The sequence below is a fragment of the Pseudophryne corroboree genome, chromosome 6 (genome assembly GCF_028390025.1).
Source record: "Pseudophryne corroboree isolate aPseCor3 chromosome 6, aPseCor3.hap2, whole genome shotgun sequence".
NCBI lineage: Eukaryota > Metazoa > Chordata > Amphibia > Anura > Myobatrachidae > Pseudophryne > Pseudophryne corroboree.
The window spans coordinates 603196031-603212860 of record NC_086449.1 but is presented as its reverse complement, the minus strand read 5'-3'; the positions used below and the strand labels follow the sequence as shown (position 1 = coordinate 603212860).

Genomic DNA, 16830 nt, shown 5'->3' with positions numbered 1-16830 from the left:
GCCCTTATAAAGGTGGGATTTGAGCACCTGTCACGAATGGATTACAAAAAGCTGTGGGGGCTATTCAGAGTTGTTAGCAAACCAAAAAAGCACACTAAGAGCGGGATGTAATGCCGCCCGAGTTCGACGGCTGCATGGGATGCCGGCCAAACTTTGACTTTTTTTAAAGGGGCAATCATTTACAAGGCATGGTTTTGCCTTGTTAGTGATAGCCCCTTTAAAAAAAAGTCAGCGTTCGGCCGGCATTCTGCATGGCCGCCAAACTCCTGCCCCTAATAGGCAAAAAAAACATGTTGCACTGCAGGTGGGACATATGTAACATGTGCAGGGAAAGTTAGTTAGATTTGGGTTGGTTATATTGTTTCTGTGCAGGGTAAATACTGGCTGCTTTATTTTTACACTGCAACTTAGAGTTCAGTTTGAACACACCCCACCCAAATCTAACTCTCTCTGCACATGTTACATCAACCCCCCCCCCCCCATGGTTTTGCCTATTAGTGTGCTTTTGTTTTTGGTTGCTAACAACTCTGAATAACCCCATGTGAAAGTAGTGTTAATAGTGCACATCAACACATTCAGAAAGTATGTGAATATATAGATAAAATATATTTAGACTAAGTCATTTCTATTTCTATCTCTAGATCTATTTTTGCGTATTATATTTTTCTTCTGAAATAAGTGAGCAAAATGAAGCTCCATTTCTCTAACGTCCTAAGTGGATGCTGGGGACTCCGTAAGGACCATGGGGAATAGCGGCTCCGCAGGAGACTGGGCACAAAAGTAAAGCTTTAGAACTACCTGGTGTGCACTGGCTCCTCCCCCTATGACCCTCCTCCAAGCCTCAGTTAGATTTTTGTGCCCGAACGAGAAGGGTGCACACTAGGTGGCTCTCCTGAGCTGCTTAGTGAAAAGTTTAGTTTTAGGTTTTTTATTTTCAGTGAGACCTGCTGGCAACAGGCTCACTGCATCGACGGACTAAGGGGAGAAGAAGCGAACTCACCTGCGTGCAGAGTGGATTGGGCTTCTTAGGCTACTGGACATTAGCTCCAGAGGGACGATCACAGGCCCAGCCATGGATGGGTCCCAGAGCCGCGTCGCCGGCCCCCTTACAGAGCCAGAAGACAGAAGAGGTCCGGAAAATCGGCGGCAGAAGACGTCCTGTCTTCAACAAGGTAGCGCACAGCACTGCAGCTGTGCGCCATTGCTCTCAGCACACTTCACACTCCGGTCACTGAGGGTGCAGGGCGCTGGGGGGGGGCGCCCTGAGACGCAATAAAAACACCTTGGATGGCAAAAAATGCATCACATATAGCTCCTGGGCTTTATGGATGAATTTAACCCCTGCCAGAATACATAGAAAAACGGGAGATAAGGCCGCCGATAAGGGGGCGGAGCCTATCTCCTCAGCACACTGGCGCCATTTTCCCTCACAGCTCCGTTGGAGGGAAGCTCCCTGGCTCTCCCCTGCAGTCACTACACTACAGAAAGGGTTAAAAAAGAGAGGGGGGGCACTAATTACGCGCAGTATTAAAGATACAGCAGCTATAAGGGGAAAAACACTTATATAAGGTTATCCCTGTATATATATAGCGCTCTGGTGTGTGCTGGCAAACTCTCCCTCTGTCTCCCCAAAGGGCTAGTGGGGTCCTGTCCTCTATCAGAGCATTCCCTGTGTGTGTGCTGTATGTCGGTACGTTTGTGTCGACATGTATGAGGAGAAAAATGATGTGGAGACGGAGCAGATTGCCTGTAATAGTGATGTCACCCCCTAGGGGGTCGACACCTGAGTGGATGAACTGTTGGAAGGAATTACGTGACAGTGTCAGCTCTGTATAAAAGACAGTGGTTGACATGAGACAGCCGGCTACTCAGCTTGTGCCTGTCCAGACGTCTCATAGGCCGTCAGGGGCTCTAAAGCGCCCGTTACCTCAGATGGCAGATATAGACGCCGACACGGATACTGACTCCAGTGTCGACGGTGAAGAGACAAATGTGACTTCCAGTAGGGCCACACGTTACATGATTGAGGCAATGAAAAATGTTTTACACATTTCTGATAATACGAGTACCACCAAAAAGGGGTATTCTGTTCGGTGAGGAAAAACTACCTGTAGTTTTCCTGAATCTGAGAAATTAAATGAGGTGTGTGATGAGGCGTGGTTTTCCCCCGATAACAACTGATAATTTAAAAAATGTTATTGGCATTATATCCTTTCCCGCCAGAGGTTAGGGTGCTTTGGGAAACACCCCCTAGGGTGGATAAAGCGCTCACACGCTTGTAAGAACAAGGGCTCTACCCTCTCCTGAGATGGCCGCCCTTAAGGATCCTGCTGATAGAAAGCAGGAGGGCATCCTAAAACGTATTTACACACATACTGGTGTTATACTGCGACCAGCTATCGCCTCAGCCTGGATGTGCAGTGCTGGGTTGGCGTGGTCGGATTCCCTGACTGAAAATATTGATACCCTAGATAGGGACAGTATATTATTGCCTATAGAGCATTTAAAAGATGCATTTCTATATATGCGTGATGCACAGCGGAATATTTGCCGACTGGCATCAAGTCTAAGTGCGTTGTCCATTTCTACCAGTAGAGGGTTATGGACACGACAGTGGTCAGGTGATGCGGATTCCAAACGGCATTTGGAAGTATTGCCTTATTAAGGGGAGGAGTTATTTGGGGTCGGTCTTTCAGACCTGGTGGCCACGGCAACAGCTGGGAAATCCACGTTTGTACCCCAGGTCGCCTCTCAACATGAGAAGACGCCGTATTATCAGGCGCAGTCTTTTCGTGGGCAAGCGGGCAAAAGGTTCCTCATTTCTGCCCCGTGACAGAGGGAGAGGAAAAAGGCTGCAGAAATCAGCCAGTTCCCAGAAACAGAAACCCTCTCCCGCCTCTGCCAAGCCCTCAGTATGACGCTGGGGCTTTACAAGCAGAATCAGGCACGGTGGGGGCCCGTCTCAATGAATTTCAGCGCACAGTGGGCTCACTCGCAAGTAGACCCCTGGATCCTTCAGGTGATATCTCAGGGGTACAAATTGGAATTCGAGACGTCTCCCCCTCGCCGTTTCCTAAAGTCGGCTTTACCGATGTCTTCTTCTGACAGGGAGACAGTTTTGGAAGCCATTCACAAGCTGTATTCCCAGCAGGTGATAATCAAGGTACCCCTCCTGCAACAGGGAACGGGGTATTATTCCACACTGTTGTGGTACCGAAGCCGGACGGCTCGGTGAGACCGATTCTAAATCTAAAATCTTTGAACACTTACATACAGAGGTTCAAATTCAAGATTGAGTCACTCAGAGCAGTGATTGCGAACCTGGAAGAAGAGGACTACATGATGTCTCGGGACATCAAGGATGCTTACCTTCATGTCCCAATTTACCCTTCTCACCAAGGGTACCTCAGGTTTATGGTACAGAACTGTCACTATCAGTTTCAGACGCTGCCGTATGGATGGTCCACGGCACCCCGGGTCTTTACCAAGGTAATGGCCGAAATGATGATACTCCTTCGAAGGAAGGGAATTTTAGTTATCCCTTACTTGGACGATTCCCTGATAAGGGTAAGATCCAGGGAACAGTTGGAGGTCGGTGTAGCACTATCTCAGGTAGTGTTGCGGCAGCACGATTGGATTCTCAATATTCCAAAATCGCAGCTGATTCCGACGACTCGTCTTCTGTTCTTAGGGATGATCCTGGACACAGTTCAGAAAAAGGTGTTTCTCCCGGAGGAGAAAGTCAGGGAGTTATCCGAGCTAGTCGGGAACCTCCTATAACCGAGCCAAGTCTCAGTACATCAATGAGATGGTTCTGGGAAAAATGGTGGCTTCCTATGAAGCAATCCCATGCGGCAGATTCCACGCAAGAACTTTCCAGTGGGACCTGCTGGACAAATGGTCTGGGTCGCATCTTCAGATGCATCAGCGGATAACCCTGTCACCAAGCACAAGGGTGTCTCTCCTGTGGTGGTTGCAGAGTGCTCATCTTCTAGAGGGCCGCACATTCAGGACTGGGTCCTGGTGACCACGGATGCCAGCCTGCGAGGCTGGGGAGCAGTCACACAGGGAAGGAATTTCCAGAGCTTATGGTCAAGCCTGGAGACATCACTTCACATAAATATCCTGAAGCTAAGGGCCATTTACAATGCTCTAAGCTCAGCAAGACCTCTGCTTCAAGGTCACCCGGAGTTGATCCATTCGGACAACATCACGGCAGTCACCCACGTAAACAGACAGGGTGACACAAGAAGCAGAAGGGCAATGGCAGAAGCTGCAAGGATTCTTCGCTGGGCGGAAAATCATGTGATAGCACTGTCAGCAGTATTCATTCCGGGAGTGGACAACTGGGAAGCAGACTTCCTCAGCAGACACGACCTCCACCCGGGAGAGTGGGGACTTCACCCAGAAGTCTTCCACATGTTTATAAAACTCGACAAGTATTGCGCCAGGTCAAGGGACCCTCAGGCAATAGCTGTAGACGCTCTGGTAACACAGTGGGTGTACCAGTCAGTGTATGTGTTCCCTCCTCTGCCTCTCATAACCAAGGTACTGAGAATTATAAGATGGAGAGGAGTAAGCACTATATTCGTGGCTCCGGATTGGCCAAGAAGGACTTGGTAACCGGAACTTCAAGAGATGCTCACGGAGGATCCGTGGCCTCTACCTCTAAGAAGGGACCTGCTCCAGCAAGGACCCTGTCTGTTCCAAGACTTACCGCGGCTGCGTTTAACGGCAGGGCGGTTGAACGCCGGATCCTGAAGGAAAAAGGCATTCCGGATGAAGTCATCCCTATCCTGATCAAAGCCAGGAAAGATATAACCGCAAAACATTATCACCGCATTTGGCGAAAATATGTTGCGTGGTGCGAGGCCAGTAAGGCCCCGACGGAGGAATTTTCAACTAGGTCGATTCCTACATTTCCTGCAAACAGGAGTGTCTATGGGCCTGAAATGGGGGTCCATTAAGGTTCAAATTTCGGCCCTGTCAATTTTCTTCCAAAAAGAACTAGCTTCAGTCCCTGAAGTTCAGACGTTTGTGAAAGGGGTACTGTATATACAGCCTCCTTTTGTGCCTCCAGTGGCACCTTGGGATCTAAATGTAGTTTTTGGGTTCCAAAAGTCACATTGGTTTGAACCACTTAAATATGTGGAGTTAAAATATCTCACATGGAAAGTGGTCATGCTGTTGGCCCTGGCCTGGGCCAGGTGCGTGTCAGAATTGGCGGCTTTATCCTGTAAAAGCCCTCATCTGATTTTCCATTCGGACAGGGCGGAATTGAGGACTTGTCCTCAGTTTCTCCCTAAGGTGGTTTTCAGCGTTTCACCTGAATCAACCTATTGTGGTGCCTGCGGCTACTAGGGACTTGGAGGACTCCAAGTTGCTAGACGTTGTCAGAGCCCTGGAAATATAGGTTTCCAGGACGGCTGGAGTCAGAAAATCTGACTCGTTGTTTATTCTGTATGCACCCAACAAGCTGGGTGCTCCTGCTTCTAAGCAGACTATTGCTCGTTGGATTTGTAGTACAATTCAGCTTGCACATTCTGTGACAGGCCTGCCACAGCAAAAATCATTAAAAGCCCATTCCACAAGGAAGGTGGGCTCATCTTGGGCGGCTGCCCGAGGGGTCTCGGCTTTACAACTTTGCCGAGCAGCTACTTGGTCAGGAGCAAATACGTTTGTAAAAGTCTACAAATTTGATACCCTGGCTGAGGAGGACCTGGAGTTCTCTCATTGGTGCTGCAGAGTCATCCGCACTCTCCCGCCCGTTTGGGAGCTTTGGTGTAATCCCCATGGTCCTTACGGAGTCCCCAGCATCCACTTAGGACGTTAGAGAAAATAAGAATTTACTTACCGATAATTCTATTTCTCGTAGTCCGTAGTGGATGCTGGGCGCCCATCCCAAGTGCGGATTGTCTGCAATACTGGTACATAGTTATTGTTACCAAAAAATCGGGTTATTGCTGTAGTGAGCCATCTTTTCTAGAGGCTCCTCTGTTATCATGCTGTTAACTGGGTTTAGATCACAAGTTATATGGTGTGATTGGTGTGGCTGGTATGAGTCTTACCCGGGATTCAAAATCCTTCCTTATTGTGTACGCTCGTCCGGGCACAGTATCCTAACTGAGGCTTGGAGGAGGGTCATAGGGGGAGGAGCCAGTGCACACCAGGTAGTTCTAAAGCTTTACTTTTGTGCCCAGTCTCCTGCGGAGCTGCTATTTCCCATGGTCTTTACGGAGTCCCCAGCATCCACTACGGACTACGAGAAATAGAATTATCGGTAAGTAAATTCTTATTTTCTTTCTGACTCTTCTCATGTTATGCTGGCCTGCATCCAGATTGATGGAACCCCTGGCTGTGTGTGGGTTTCTTGCCAGGTAGCTGGGGAAAACAATTCTAATATGGATAATTATTCCAAAAGGAGGGACTTTTTACCAAACCCATAAAAAATATATATTTGTTGGTTACCTTTAAGTATGGCATTGTGTAATTTACTGGAGAAGTCCTGTTTTGACATGAGAATAGTGGTGTTGGGGTACAAGATGTTTAATATAATGCATAACATAATGATTTTTCCTCTCCATTCTGTGTAGGGTGTACAAATACCAAGCTCACGAATATGCTTTCTCAAGCATAGAGGGGCTGCTGCGATCACTGGGAGGGGAGCACTTTGTGAATATGACCCAGAAGTCTGTGTCAGAATCTCTGCAGGGTATTGGAGTGTCACAGCGGTTCATTGATGATGTGATCAGTGCCGTGATGAAAGCCAGCTATGGACAGTCAGTGACTATTCCAGCATTAGTTGGTGAGTCTTCAGTCTTTACTATGTTTAGCTTGTGCAACTGACCACTATGCAACTCTTTTGGAGAGGAATACATTTTTTGTGTGGGTGCTTTGACAGCATTTGCTTGAGCTAGGACACTGGCAATTATGGCATTTGCAATGAACCGCATGCAAAGTGAGTTACACAGTATTCTGAAAACATTTTCTGAAAGCAGCAATGCTGACAAGGGCTGTCTAAATCTGGGTACACATTAGATGATACGCTCTGAGCGATATCTGCTAGTGTTTCCCCTACCCTCCCGGGTGGCTGATGTAGTGCGTACACACTGAACAATATTGATAATGGTATTGTTCAGTGACGTCACTCCACTGCCAGCTCTAATTTGCCGTTTTGGCCGACGGAGCCAAAATTGACCTGCACACACAGATGACAACAATATTATTAACGACCCTCGGGCGCGTGCCTAATTAACGATATAGAGCATACACACTGGATGATATTACAAGTGATATCGCTCAGAAGAGGGAAAATTAGCGATATCACTCAAAATATTGCATAGTGTGTACTCTGCTTTACCCTATAGCCCTGTATATTATTTATTTATATTGACACTTATGCTGGCCATGCACAGTCCTGGTTTGAGTGCCCACAGTACCTTTGAGACCCACAAAGCTGATTGTTAAACATCCTCAGAGCTGCTAGAGATTGGGCTGCAGACAATTGTTTTTATTGCGGGACTGTCACTTGCTTAAGGATTTCTAGCACCTAGCTTAGCTTTAAGATAAGTCATTTAGTTATTTGTGTTCCCTTTTCCCTTTACCCCTGAGTGGTCAGTTTTGGGTTGTTCCTGGTTGGCCAGTGTTTAATCATTGGATGTAAAAAATTATATCTTGCAATTAGTGAGGCTGGAAATAACAACAAGATTAAACCCTAGTGCAGAGGTTCCCAAACTGCAGGGGTGCGCTGGGTTGGTGGTCCAGGACCAATTCAAATTATTCATGGTCAATATAATAGGCAAAACCAGTGCTGGTGGCTGCCAGTCATAACATATGTGGCCAAACAGAAGCAAATCTTGTCCCTCACCACACAACTGACCCTAAGGATGACATATGAACGCGATCTACTTAATGTAATATTTCTTTCTATATTTCCCAATAAGAAATTTTTGGCCTAGGGGTGCCGTGAAAATAATTCTGATATTCTAGGGTGCCGTTATTCAAAAAAGTTTGGAAAACACTGCCCTAGTGCAATATAACCAGCGCCACCATACAACAAATTACAGTATATAGCAACATAAATTGTAATAAAAATGCAGCTTCCAACTTTGGCAACACAGTTACTGCCAAAATAATATATAGATATAATCAAGTAGAGAGGTTCCACCAGGGAGCGCAATTAATATTTAATTTTATTAAAACAAAAATAGATGAACAAAATATAAATATAATAACATATACAATGAACATAAAAAGATAATTAAGAAACTCTGTTCCTACTAGTTGTTAAAAAAAGGTGTAAAAAAAAAAAAAATCTGTGCACTAAAATCAGACATTTACTGTATGTCCTCATTCCCCCTTTAAAGTAACATTAAGAGATCACTGATGAGGAATGCCGATACTTCGTATATTCATGCAGGTAATTTGTATTCAGCGGCAATTAAGCATAACAGGAGGGAGAGCGCTTAGCGGTGTTTATTCCTTGGTCTCTAGCAGCGGCTCAGAAAACAGGAGGTCGAGCATAGCGCCGGGACCTCTAAGTGTGTGGCACACAGCACTCCCTCCCTTCACTAATAACAAATTGTTCATAGAGGTTGAGCATAATTAACCTCTCCACTTGATTATATGGCTGAAAAGAAGACTATTCTCAGAGGCTGCACTGTGAGTGCCCCCACACCCCAGTAACCATTGTCTATGCATAATCCTAATTTCTTTTTTCTACTCTGGGGTAATAATTAGTCCCTTAATGTTGATTCTTTGAAATCCAGGGAGCGTTCCATTGATGTATAGAAAACCTATTAGAAGCGCCAAGGACTGTATAGAGATGCAGACTATGTCGCTGATTCATAGCGCGCAGCTAAAAGGTCTGTGCGGGACCTTTAAACAATCAGGGGGGATAGAGAAGTAAAGCAGCGCTCACAGAGGCAGTGACATACTCTTCAATAAATTATCAAGAGAGACGGAAATAATAACATTTATTACACCTTTTGTTGGTACATAAATTCAATTTAACATATTAATATATAATAAAGACAGAAGCCGTGTCACAGGTTAAACCAGTAGGATCAATGAGGTATGACTACTAGTAAAAAAAAAATGGTGAGGCCCACTGCTAGTACGGGAATAGTTAATAGCATGTCATGTACAATTGGAAATCCTTAGTTTGGAGCTGAAGAAACGTGAGTCACGCTAAATGCAGCTGGTAAAGAATAATTCACTGTCACACTTTCTTATTTCTAAAAAAACAATGTAGCAGCCCAACCACATTAATTAAACTCTGTCACGATCCGGGTATCTGGACGCCATTACCTGCCGTTTAGGTGTCTTCTGAGACTGGCCCAGCGTTCCAAATCCGGATCTCATCTGTGTCAACACTCTGCACATCCCTCCTGTCATTCTGAGACACTACCACAGCGGCGCCATGTTTGAATCCAACATGGCGTCTCCCGTCCTCCGCGGCCTCCGCCGCCGTTACTGTGTTATTGCTGCAGGTTCTCAGAATCATGTATCATGCCTGCCGCGGCCTCTGCTGCCCTCCAAGTGTCTCAGCATATAACAGTCATCTGGCGTCTCCTGTCCTCCGTGGCCGGCACCGCCATTATCATTATGTTTGCACATTTCATTTCAAACCGGTTTTCCCTCCAGGTTCCAGCATGGGCGCAGCCATGTTGGATTTGATCACATGCTCCAATTCCTCCAATCCACCGTCTCTGGAATCTGCATAATTGCCCAGCCAATGCCTGCATAGCAGCAGGTATAAGTATCCTGTGTCTGGGCCAGATAGAGGTCAGTGCTTTGAATGTCATACCTTGTTCCAGTCTCTCTCTCCTGTGGCTTGTTTTTCCAGGTTCCAGTTCCTGTCTCCAGCATCCACAAAGAGACCCGCACCTGCTTTCCATCTTGCAGTGCAGCCTGACTCTACAGCCTTCCGTGGCTGTCCAGTTTCCAGCTATCTACTATCTGCTTCCAAGCAGCCAGCTTTCAACTGATTCCAGCTTCTACCAAACACCGGTGCTGATCCAGCGGATCCTATCTTACCAGCAGTATCCACTACCACCGGTAATCATCTTTCAGCTATTCTGTTTCTACGCTCCCTAGCATCTCACATCATTCACTCTGTGTTTTATCACCTGGCTGATTCCATTCAGCATCCACTCTGCATTTCATCACCTGGCTGATTCCACTCAGCATCCACTCCGTGTCTTACCCCCTGGCTGGTTCCATCCAGCTGATACAGCAGCATACTCAAGTTACAGATTCACCTGCTACAACTACTGGCATGTTCCTCGGCTATTTCTACAACCACAACCAGGCCTGGTAAGGTGATTCCATCAAAGGACTTTTACATCTGTTCTAAACCTACCAGTGCTCTGAGAAACCTTCTATGGTTATGTATTCCAGGAACTGTGTTATTTGCCACTGTCTTTGCTAAACTTGAATACTGCTTGTTATCACACGGAGTCTGTTAATAAACTTTTTTCTCTAACGTCCTAGTGGATGCTGGGGACTCCGAAAGGACCAAGGGGAATAGCGGCTCCGCAGGAGACTGGGCACAAAGTAAAAGCTTTAGGACTAGCTGGTGTGCACTGGCTCCTCCCCCTATGACCCTCCTCCAAGCCTCAGTTAGATTTTGTGCCCGAACGAGAAGGGTGCAATCTAGGTGGCTCTCCTGAGCTGCTTAGAGTAAAAGTTTAAATAGGTTTTTTATTTTCAGTGAGACCTGCTGGCAACAGGCTCACTGCATCGAGGGACTTAGGGGAGAGAAACGAACTCACCTGCGTGCAGAGTGGATTGGGTTTCTTAGGCTACTGGACATTAGCTCCAGAGGGACGATCACAGGCCCAGCCATGGATGGGTCCCGGAGCCGCGCCGCCGGCCCCCTTACAGATGCTGAAGCAAGAAGAGGTCCATAAATCGGCGGCAGAAGACTTTCCTGTCTTCATAAGGTAGCGCACAGCACTGCAGCTGTGCGCCATTGCTCTCAGCACACTTCACACTCCGGTCACCGAGGGTGCAGGACGCTGGGGGGGGGGCGTCCTGGGAAGCAATGAATTTACCTTAGTTGGCGAAAAATACATCACATATAGCTCCTGGGCTATATGGATGTATTTAACCCCTGCCAGTTTTCCAGTAAAAAGCGGGAGAAGAGCCCGCCGTGAAGGGGGCGGGGCCTATCTCCTCAGCACACAGCGCCATTTTTCCCACACAGCTCCGCTGGTAGGAAGGCTCCCAGAATCTCCCCTGCATCCTGCAACTACAGAAACAGGGTAAAAAAGAGAGGGGGGCACTTATTTGGCAAAATAACAGATATAAGCAGCTATAAGGGATAGACACTTATTGTAAGGTTGTCCCTATACATATATAGCGCTCTGGTGTGTGCTGGCAAACTCTCCCTCTGTCTCCCCAAAGGGCTAAGTGGGTCCTGTCCTCTATCAGAGCATTCCCTGTGTGTGTGCTGGGTGTCGGTACGTGTGTGTCGACATGTATGAGGAGGAAAATGATGTGGAGGCGGAGCAGAGTGTCTGTAACAGTGATGTCACCCCCTAGGGGGTCGACACCTGAGTGGATGTACTGTTGAAAATTACGTGACAGTGTCAGCTCTATATAAAAAAACAGTGGTTGACATGAGACAGCCGGCTACTTAGCTTGTGCCTGTCCAGACGTCTCATAGGCCGTCAGGCAGATGGCAGATACAGACGCCGACACGGATACTGACTCCTGTGTCGACAGTGAAGAGACAACCGTGATTTCCAGTAGGGCCACACGTTACATGATTGAGACAATGGAAAATGTTTTATACATTTCTGATAATACGAGTACCACCAAAAAAGGGGTATTATGTTCGGTGAGGGAAAAACTACCTGTAGTTTTCCTGAATCTGAGAAATAAAATGTGTGATGATGCGTGGGTTTCCCCCCGATAACAATTAATAATTTCTTAAAAAGTATTGGCTGCATACCCTTTCCCGCCAGAGGTTAGGATGCATTGGGAAACACCCCCTAGGGGGGATAAGGCGCTCACACGCTTGTAAGAACAAGGGCTCTACCCTCTCATGAGATGGCCGCCCTTAAGGATCCTGCTGATAGAAAGCAGGAGGGTATCCAAAAAAAGGTATTTACACACATACTGGTGTTATACTGCGACCAGCTATCGCCTCAGCCTGGAGGTGCAGTGCTGGGTTGGCATGGTCGGATTCCCTGACTGGAAATATTGATATCCTAGATAAGGATAGTATATTATTGCCTATAGAGCATTTAAAAGATGCATTTCTATATATGCATGATGCACAGCGGAATAATTGCCGACTGGCATCAAGTATAAGTGCGTTGTCCAATTCTACCAGTAAAATGGTCAGGTGATGCGGATTCCAAACGTCATTTGGAAGTATTGCCTTTGAAAGGGGACATTTGGGGTCGGTCTTTTAGACCTGGTGGCCACGGCAACAGCTGGGAAATCCACGTTTGTACCCCAGGTCGGCTCTCAAAATAAGACGCCGTATTATCAGGCGCAGTCCTTTGTTGGCAAGCGGACAAAAGGTTCCTCTTTTCTGCTCGTGACAGAGGGAGAGGAAAAAGGCTGCAGAGATCAGCCAGTTCCCAGGAACAGAAACCCTTTCCAGCCTCTGCCAAGCCCTCAGTATGACGCTAGGGCTTTACAAGCTCAGGCACGGTGGGGGCCCGTTCTCAATGAATTTCAGTGCGCAGTGGGCTCACTCGCAAGTAGACCCCTGGATCCTTCAGGTAATATCTCAGGGGTACATATTGGAATTCGAGACGTCTCCCCCTCGCCGTTTCCAAAAGTCGACTTTACCGACGTCTCCCTCGGACAGGGAGGCAGTTTTGGAAGCCATTCACAAGCTGTATTCCCAGCAGGTGATAATCAAGGTACCCCTCCTGCAACAGGGAACGGGGTATTATTCCATACTATTGTGGTACCGAAGCCAGACGGCTCGGTGAGACCGATTCTAAAATCTAAAATCTTTGAACACTTACATACAGAGGTTCAAATTCAAGATTGAGTCACTCAGAGCAGTGATTGCGAACCTGGAAGAAGGGGACTACATGATGTCTCGGGACATCAAGGATGCTTACCTTCATGTCAAAATTTACCCTTCTCACCAAGGGTACCTCAGGTTTATGGTACAGAACTGTCACTATCAGTTTCAGACGCTGCCGTAGGGATGGTCCACGGCACCCCGGGTCTTTACCAAGGTAATGGCCGAAATGATGATGTTCCTTCGAAGGAAGGGAATTTTAGTTATCCCTTACTTGGACGATTCCCGGATAAGGGTAAGATCCAGGGAACAGTTGGAGGTCGGTGTAGCACTATCTCAGATAGTGTTGCGGCAGCACGATTGGATTCTCAATATTCCAAAATCGCAGCTGGTTCCGTCGACGTGTCTTCTGTTCCTAGGGATGATCCTGGACACAGTCCAGAAAAAGGTGTTTCTCCCGGAGGAGAAAGCCAGGGAGTTATCCGAGCTAGTCAGGAACCTCCTATAACCGAGCCAAGTCTCAGTGCATCAATGCACAAGGGTTCTGGGTAAAATGGGGGCTTCCTACGAAGCAATCCCATTTGGCAGATTCCACGCAAGAACTTTCCAGTGGGACCTGCTGGACAAATGGTCCGGGTCGCATCTTCAGATGCATCAGCGGATAACCCTGTCACCAAGGACAAGGGTGTCCCTCCTGTGGTGGTTGCAGAGTGCTCATCTTCTAGAGGGCCGCAGATTCGGCATTCAGGACTGGGTCCTGGTAACCACGGATGCCAGCCTGCGAGGCTGGGGAGCAGTCACACAGGGAAGGAATATCCAGGACTTATGGTCAAGCCTGGAGACATCACTTCACATAAATATCCTGAAGCTAAGGGACATTTACAATGCTCTAAGCTTAGCAAGACCTTTGCTTCAAGGACAGCCGGTGTTGATCCAGTCGGACAACATCACGGCAGTCACCCACGTAAACAGACAGGGTGGCACAAGAAGCAGAAGGGCAATGACAGAAGCTGCAAGGATTCTTCGCTGGGCGGAAAATCATGGGATAGCACTGTCGGCAGTATTCATTCCGGGAGTGGACAACTGGGAAGCAGACTTCCTCAGCACGACCTCCACCCGGGGAGAGTGGGGACTTCACCCAGAAGTCTTCCACAGGATTATAAACCGTTGGGAAAAACTCGACAGGTATTGCGCCAGGTCCAGGGACCCTCAGGCAATAGCTGTAGACGCTCTGGTAACACCGTGGGTGTACCAGTCAGGGTATGTGTTTCCTCCTCTGCCTCTCATACCCAAGGTACTGAGATTGATAAGATGGTGAGGAGTAAGCACTATATTCGTGGCTCCGGATTGGCCAAGAAGGACTTGGTAACCGGAACTTCAAGAGATGCTCACGGAGGATCCGTGGCCTCTACCTCTAAGAAGGGACCTGCTCCAGCAAGGACCCTGTCTGTTCCAAGACTTACCGCGGCTGCGTTTGACGGCATGGCGGTTGAACGCCGGATCCTGAAGGAAAAAGGGCATTCCGGATGAAGTCATCCCTATCCTGATCAAAGCCAGGAAGGATGTAACCGCAAAAACATTATCACCGCAATTGGCGAAAATATGTTGCGTGGTGCGAGGCCAGTAAGGCCCGACGGTGGAAATTCGACTGGGTCGATTCCTACATTTCCTGCAAACAGGAGTGTCTATGGGCCTGAAATTGGGGTCCATTAAGGTTCAAATTTCGGCCCTGTCAATTTTCTTCCAAAAAGAACTAGCTTCAGTCCCTGAAGTTCAGACGTTTGTAAAAAGGGTACTGCATATACAGCCTCCTTTTGTGCCTCCAGTGGCACTTGGGATCTCAATGTAGTTTTTTTTCTGGATTCCAAAAGTCACATTGGTTTGAACCACTTAAATCTGTGGAGTTAAAATATCTCACATGGAAAGTGGTCATGCTGTTGGCCCTGGCCTGGGCCAGGCGCGTGTCAGAATTGGCGGCTTTATCCTGTAAAAGCCCTTATCTGATTTTCCATTCGGACAGGGCGGAATTGAGGACTCGTCCTCAATTTCTCCCTAAGGTGTTTTCAGCATTTCACTTAAACCAACCTATTGTGGTGCCTGCGGCTACTAGGGACTTGGAGGATTCCAAGTTGCTGGACGTAGTCAGGGCCCTGAAAATATATGTTTCCAGGACGGCTGGAGTCAGAAAATCTGACTCGCTGTTTATCCTGTATGCACCCAACAAGCTGGGTGCTCCTGCTTCTAAGCAGACGATTGCTCGTTGGATTTGCAGTACAATTCAGCTTGCACATTCTGTGGCAGGCCTGCCACAGCCAAAATCTGTAAAAGCCCATTCCACACGGAAAGTGGGCTCATCTTGGGCGGCTGCCCGAGGGGTCTCGGCTTTACAACTTTGCCGAGCAGCTACTTGGTCAGGGGCAAACACGTTTGCTAAATTCTACAAATTTGATACCCTGGCTGAGGAGGACCTGGAGTTCTCTCATTCGGTGCTGCAGAGTCATCCGCACTCTCCCGCCCGTTTGGGAGCTTTGGTATAATCCCCATGGTCCTTTCGGAGTCCCCAGCATCCACTAGGACGTTAGAGAAAATAAGAATTTACTTACCGATAATTCTATTTCTCATAGTCCGTAGTGGATGCTGGGCGCCCATCCCAAGTGCGGATTGTCTGCATTACTTGTACATAGTTATTGTTACAAAAATCGGGTTATTGTTGTTGTGAGCCATCTTTTCAGAGGCTCCTTCTGTTATCATGCTGTTAACTGGGTTCAGATCACAAGTTGTACGGTGTGATTGGTGTGGCTGGTAATGAGTCTTACCCGGGATTCAAAATCCTTCCTTATTGTGTACGCTCGTCCGGGCACAGTATCCTAACTGAGGCTTGGAGGAGGGTCATAGGGGGAGGAGCCAGTGCACACCAGCTAGTCCTAAAGCTTTTACTTTGTGCCCAGTCTCCTGCGGAGCCGCTATTCCCCTTGGTCCTTTCGGAGTCCCCAGCATCCACTACGGACTATGAGAAATAGAATTATCGGTAAGTAAATTCTTATTATTTTGAATTTTAAACTGGTTGTCATGGTCACACCTTCGGGTAATCATTCTGCACTTACATGTCCAGGGGTCTGATTAAACCTCCCAGGTTTAATTTCATCTCAGCCCCTACAACTGAGACTTCCTCTCGTCAGCCTAAACCCTCAGTTGTGACAGTAAGCACTGACCATATGAATCCAGCCGGAGACCAGGATCAAGCGGCTAGACCGATACCCTTTACCCCTGATTACAGAACTCTTCGATAGAGTTAGTGGTGCAACCATTTTTACAAAGCTGGACTTGAGGGGTGCCTACAATCTCATCCGAATCCGTGAGGGTGACGAGTGGAAGACCGCCTTTAACACCCGTGACGGACATTATGAGTACCTCGTCATGCCCTTCGGATTGAGCAACGCTCCAGCAGTCTTCCAGCACTTCGTGAATGAGATCTTCAGGGACATCTTGTACCGCCATGTCGTGGTTTATCTAGATGACATCCTCATCTTTGCTAATAATCTAGAAGATCATCGTTTCTGGGTAAAGGAGGTTCTTTCCCGTCTCCGTGTCAACCACCTCTATTGTAAATTGGAGAAGTGTATGTTTGAAGTTAAAACCATTCCGTTTCTAGGTTACATTGTGTCCAGTTCCGGACTAGAGATGGATCCTGAGAAACTCCAAGCAATCCAGAATTGGCCTATACCCTTAACCCTCAAAGGGGTCCAGAGGTTCTTAGGGTTCGCCAATTATTATAGAAAGTTTATACGAGACTTTTCCACCATTGTGGCGCCTATCACTGCATTAACCAAGAAGGG

At 47.5% G+C, this 16830-nt stretch overlaps 1 protein-coding gene across 1 annotated transcript in view; it reads left to right on the top strand.

Moving 5' to 3' along the window:
- The window catches only part of PCYOX1L (prenylcysteine oxidase 1 like), a 74731-nt gene that overhangs the window by 30852 nt on the left and 27049 nt on the right, over positions 1 to 16830 (top strand). Inside the window, exon 4 of the mRNA XM_063928042.1 lies at positions 6594 to 6805. Coding sequence (XP_063784112.1) covers positions 6594 to 6805 — 212 coding nt within the window. The remainder of the gene's footprint in view (positions 1 to 6593; positions 6806 to 16830) is intronic.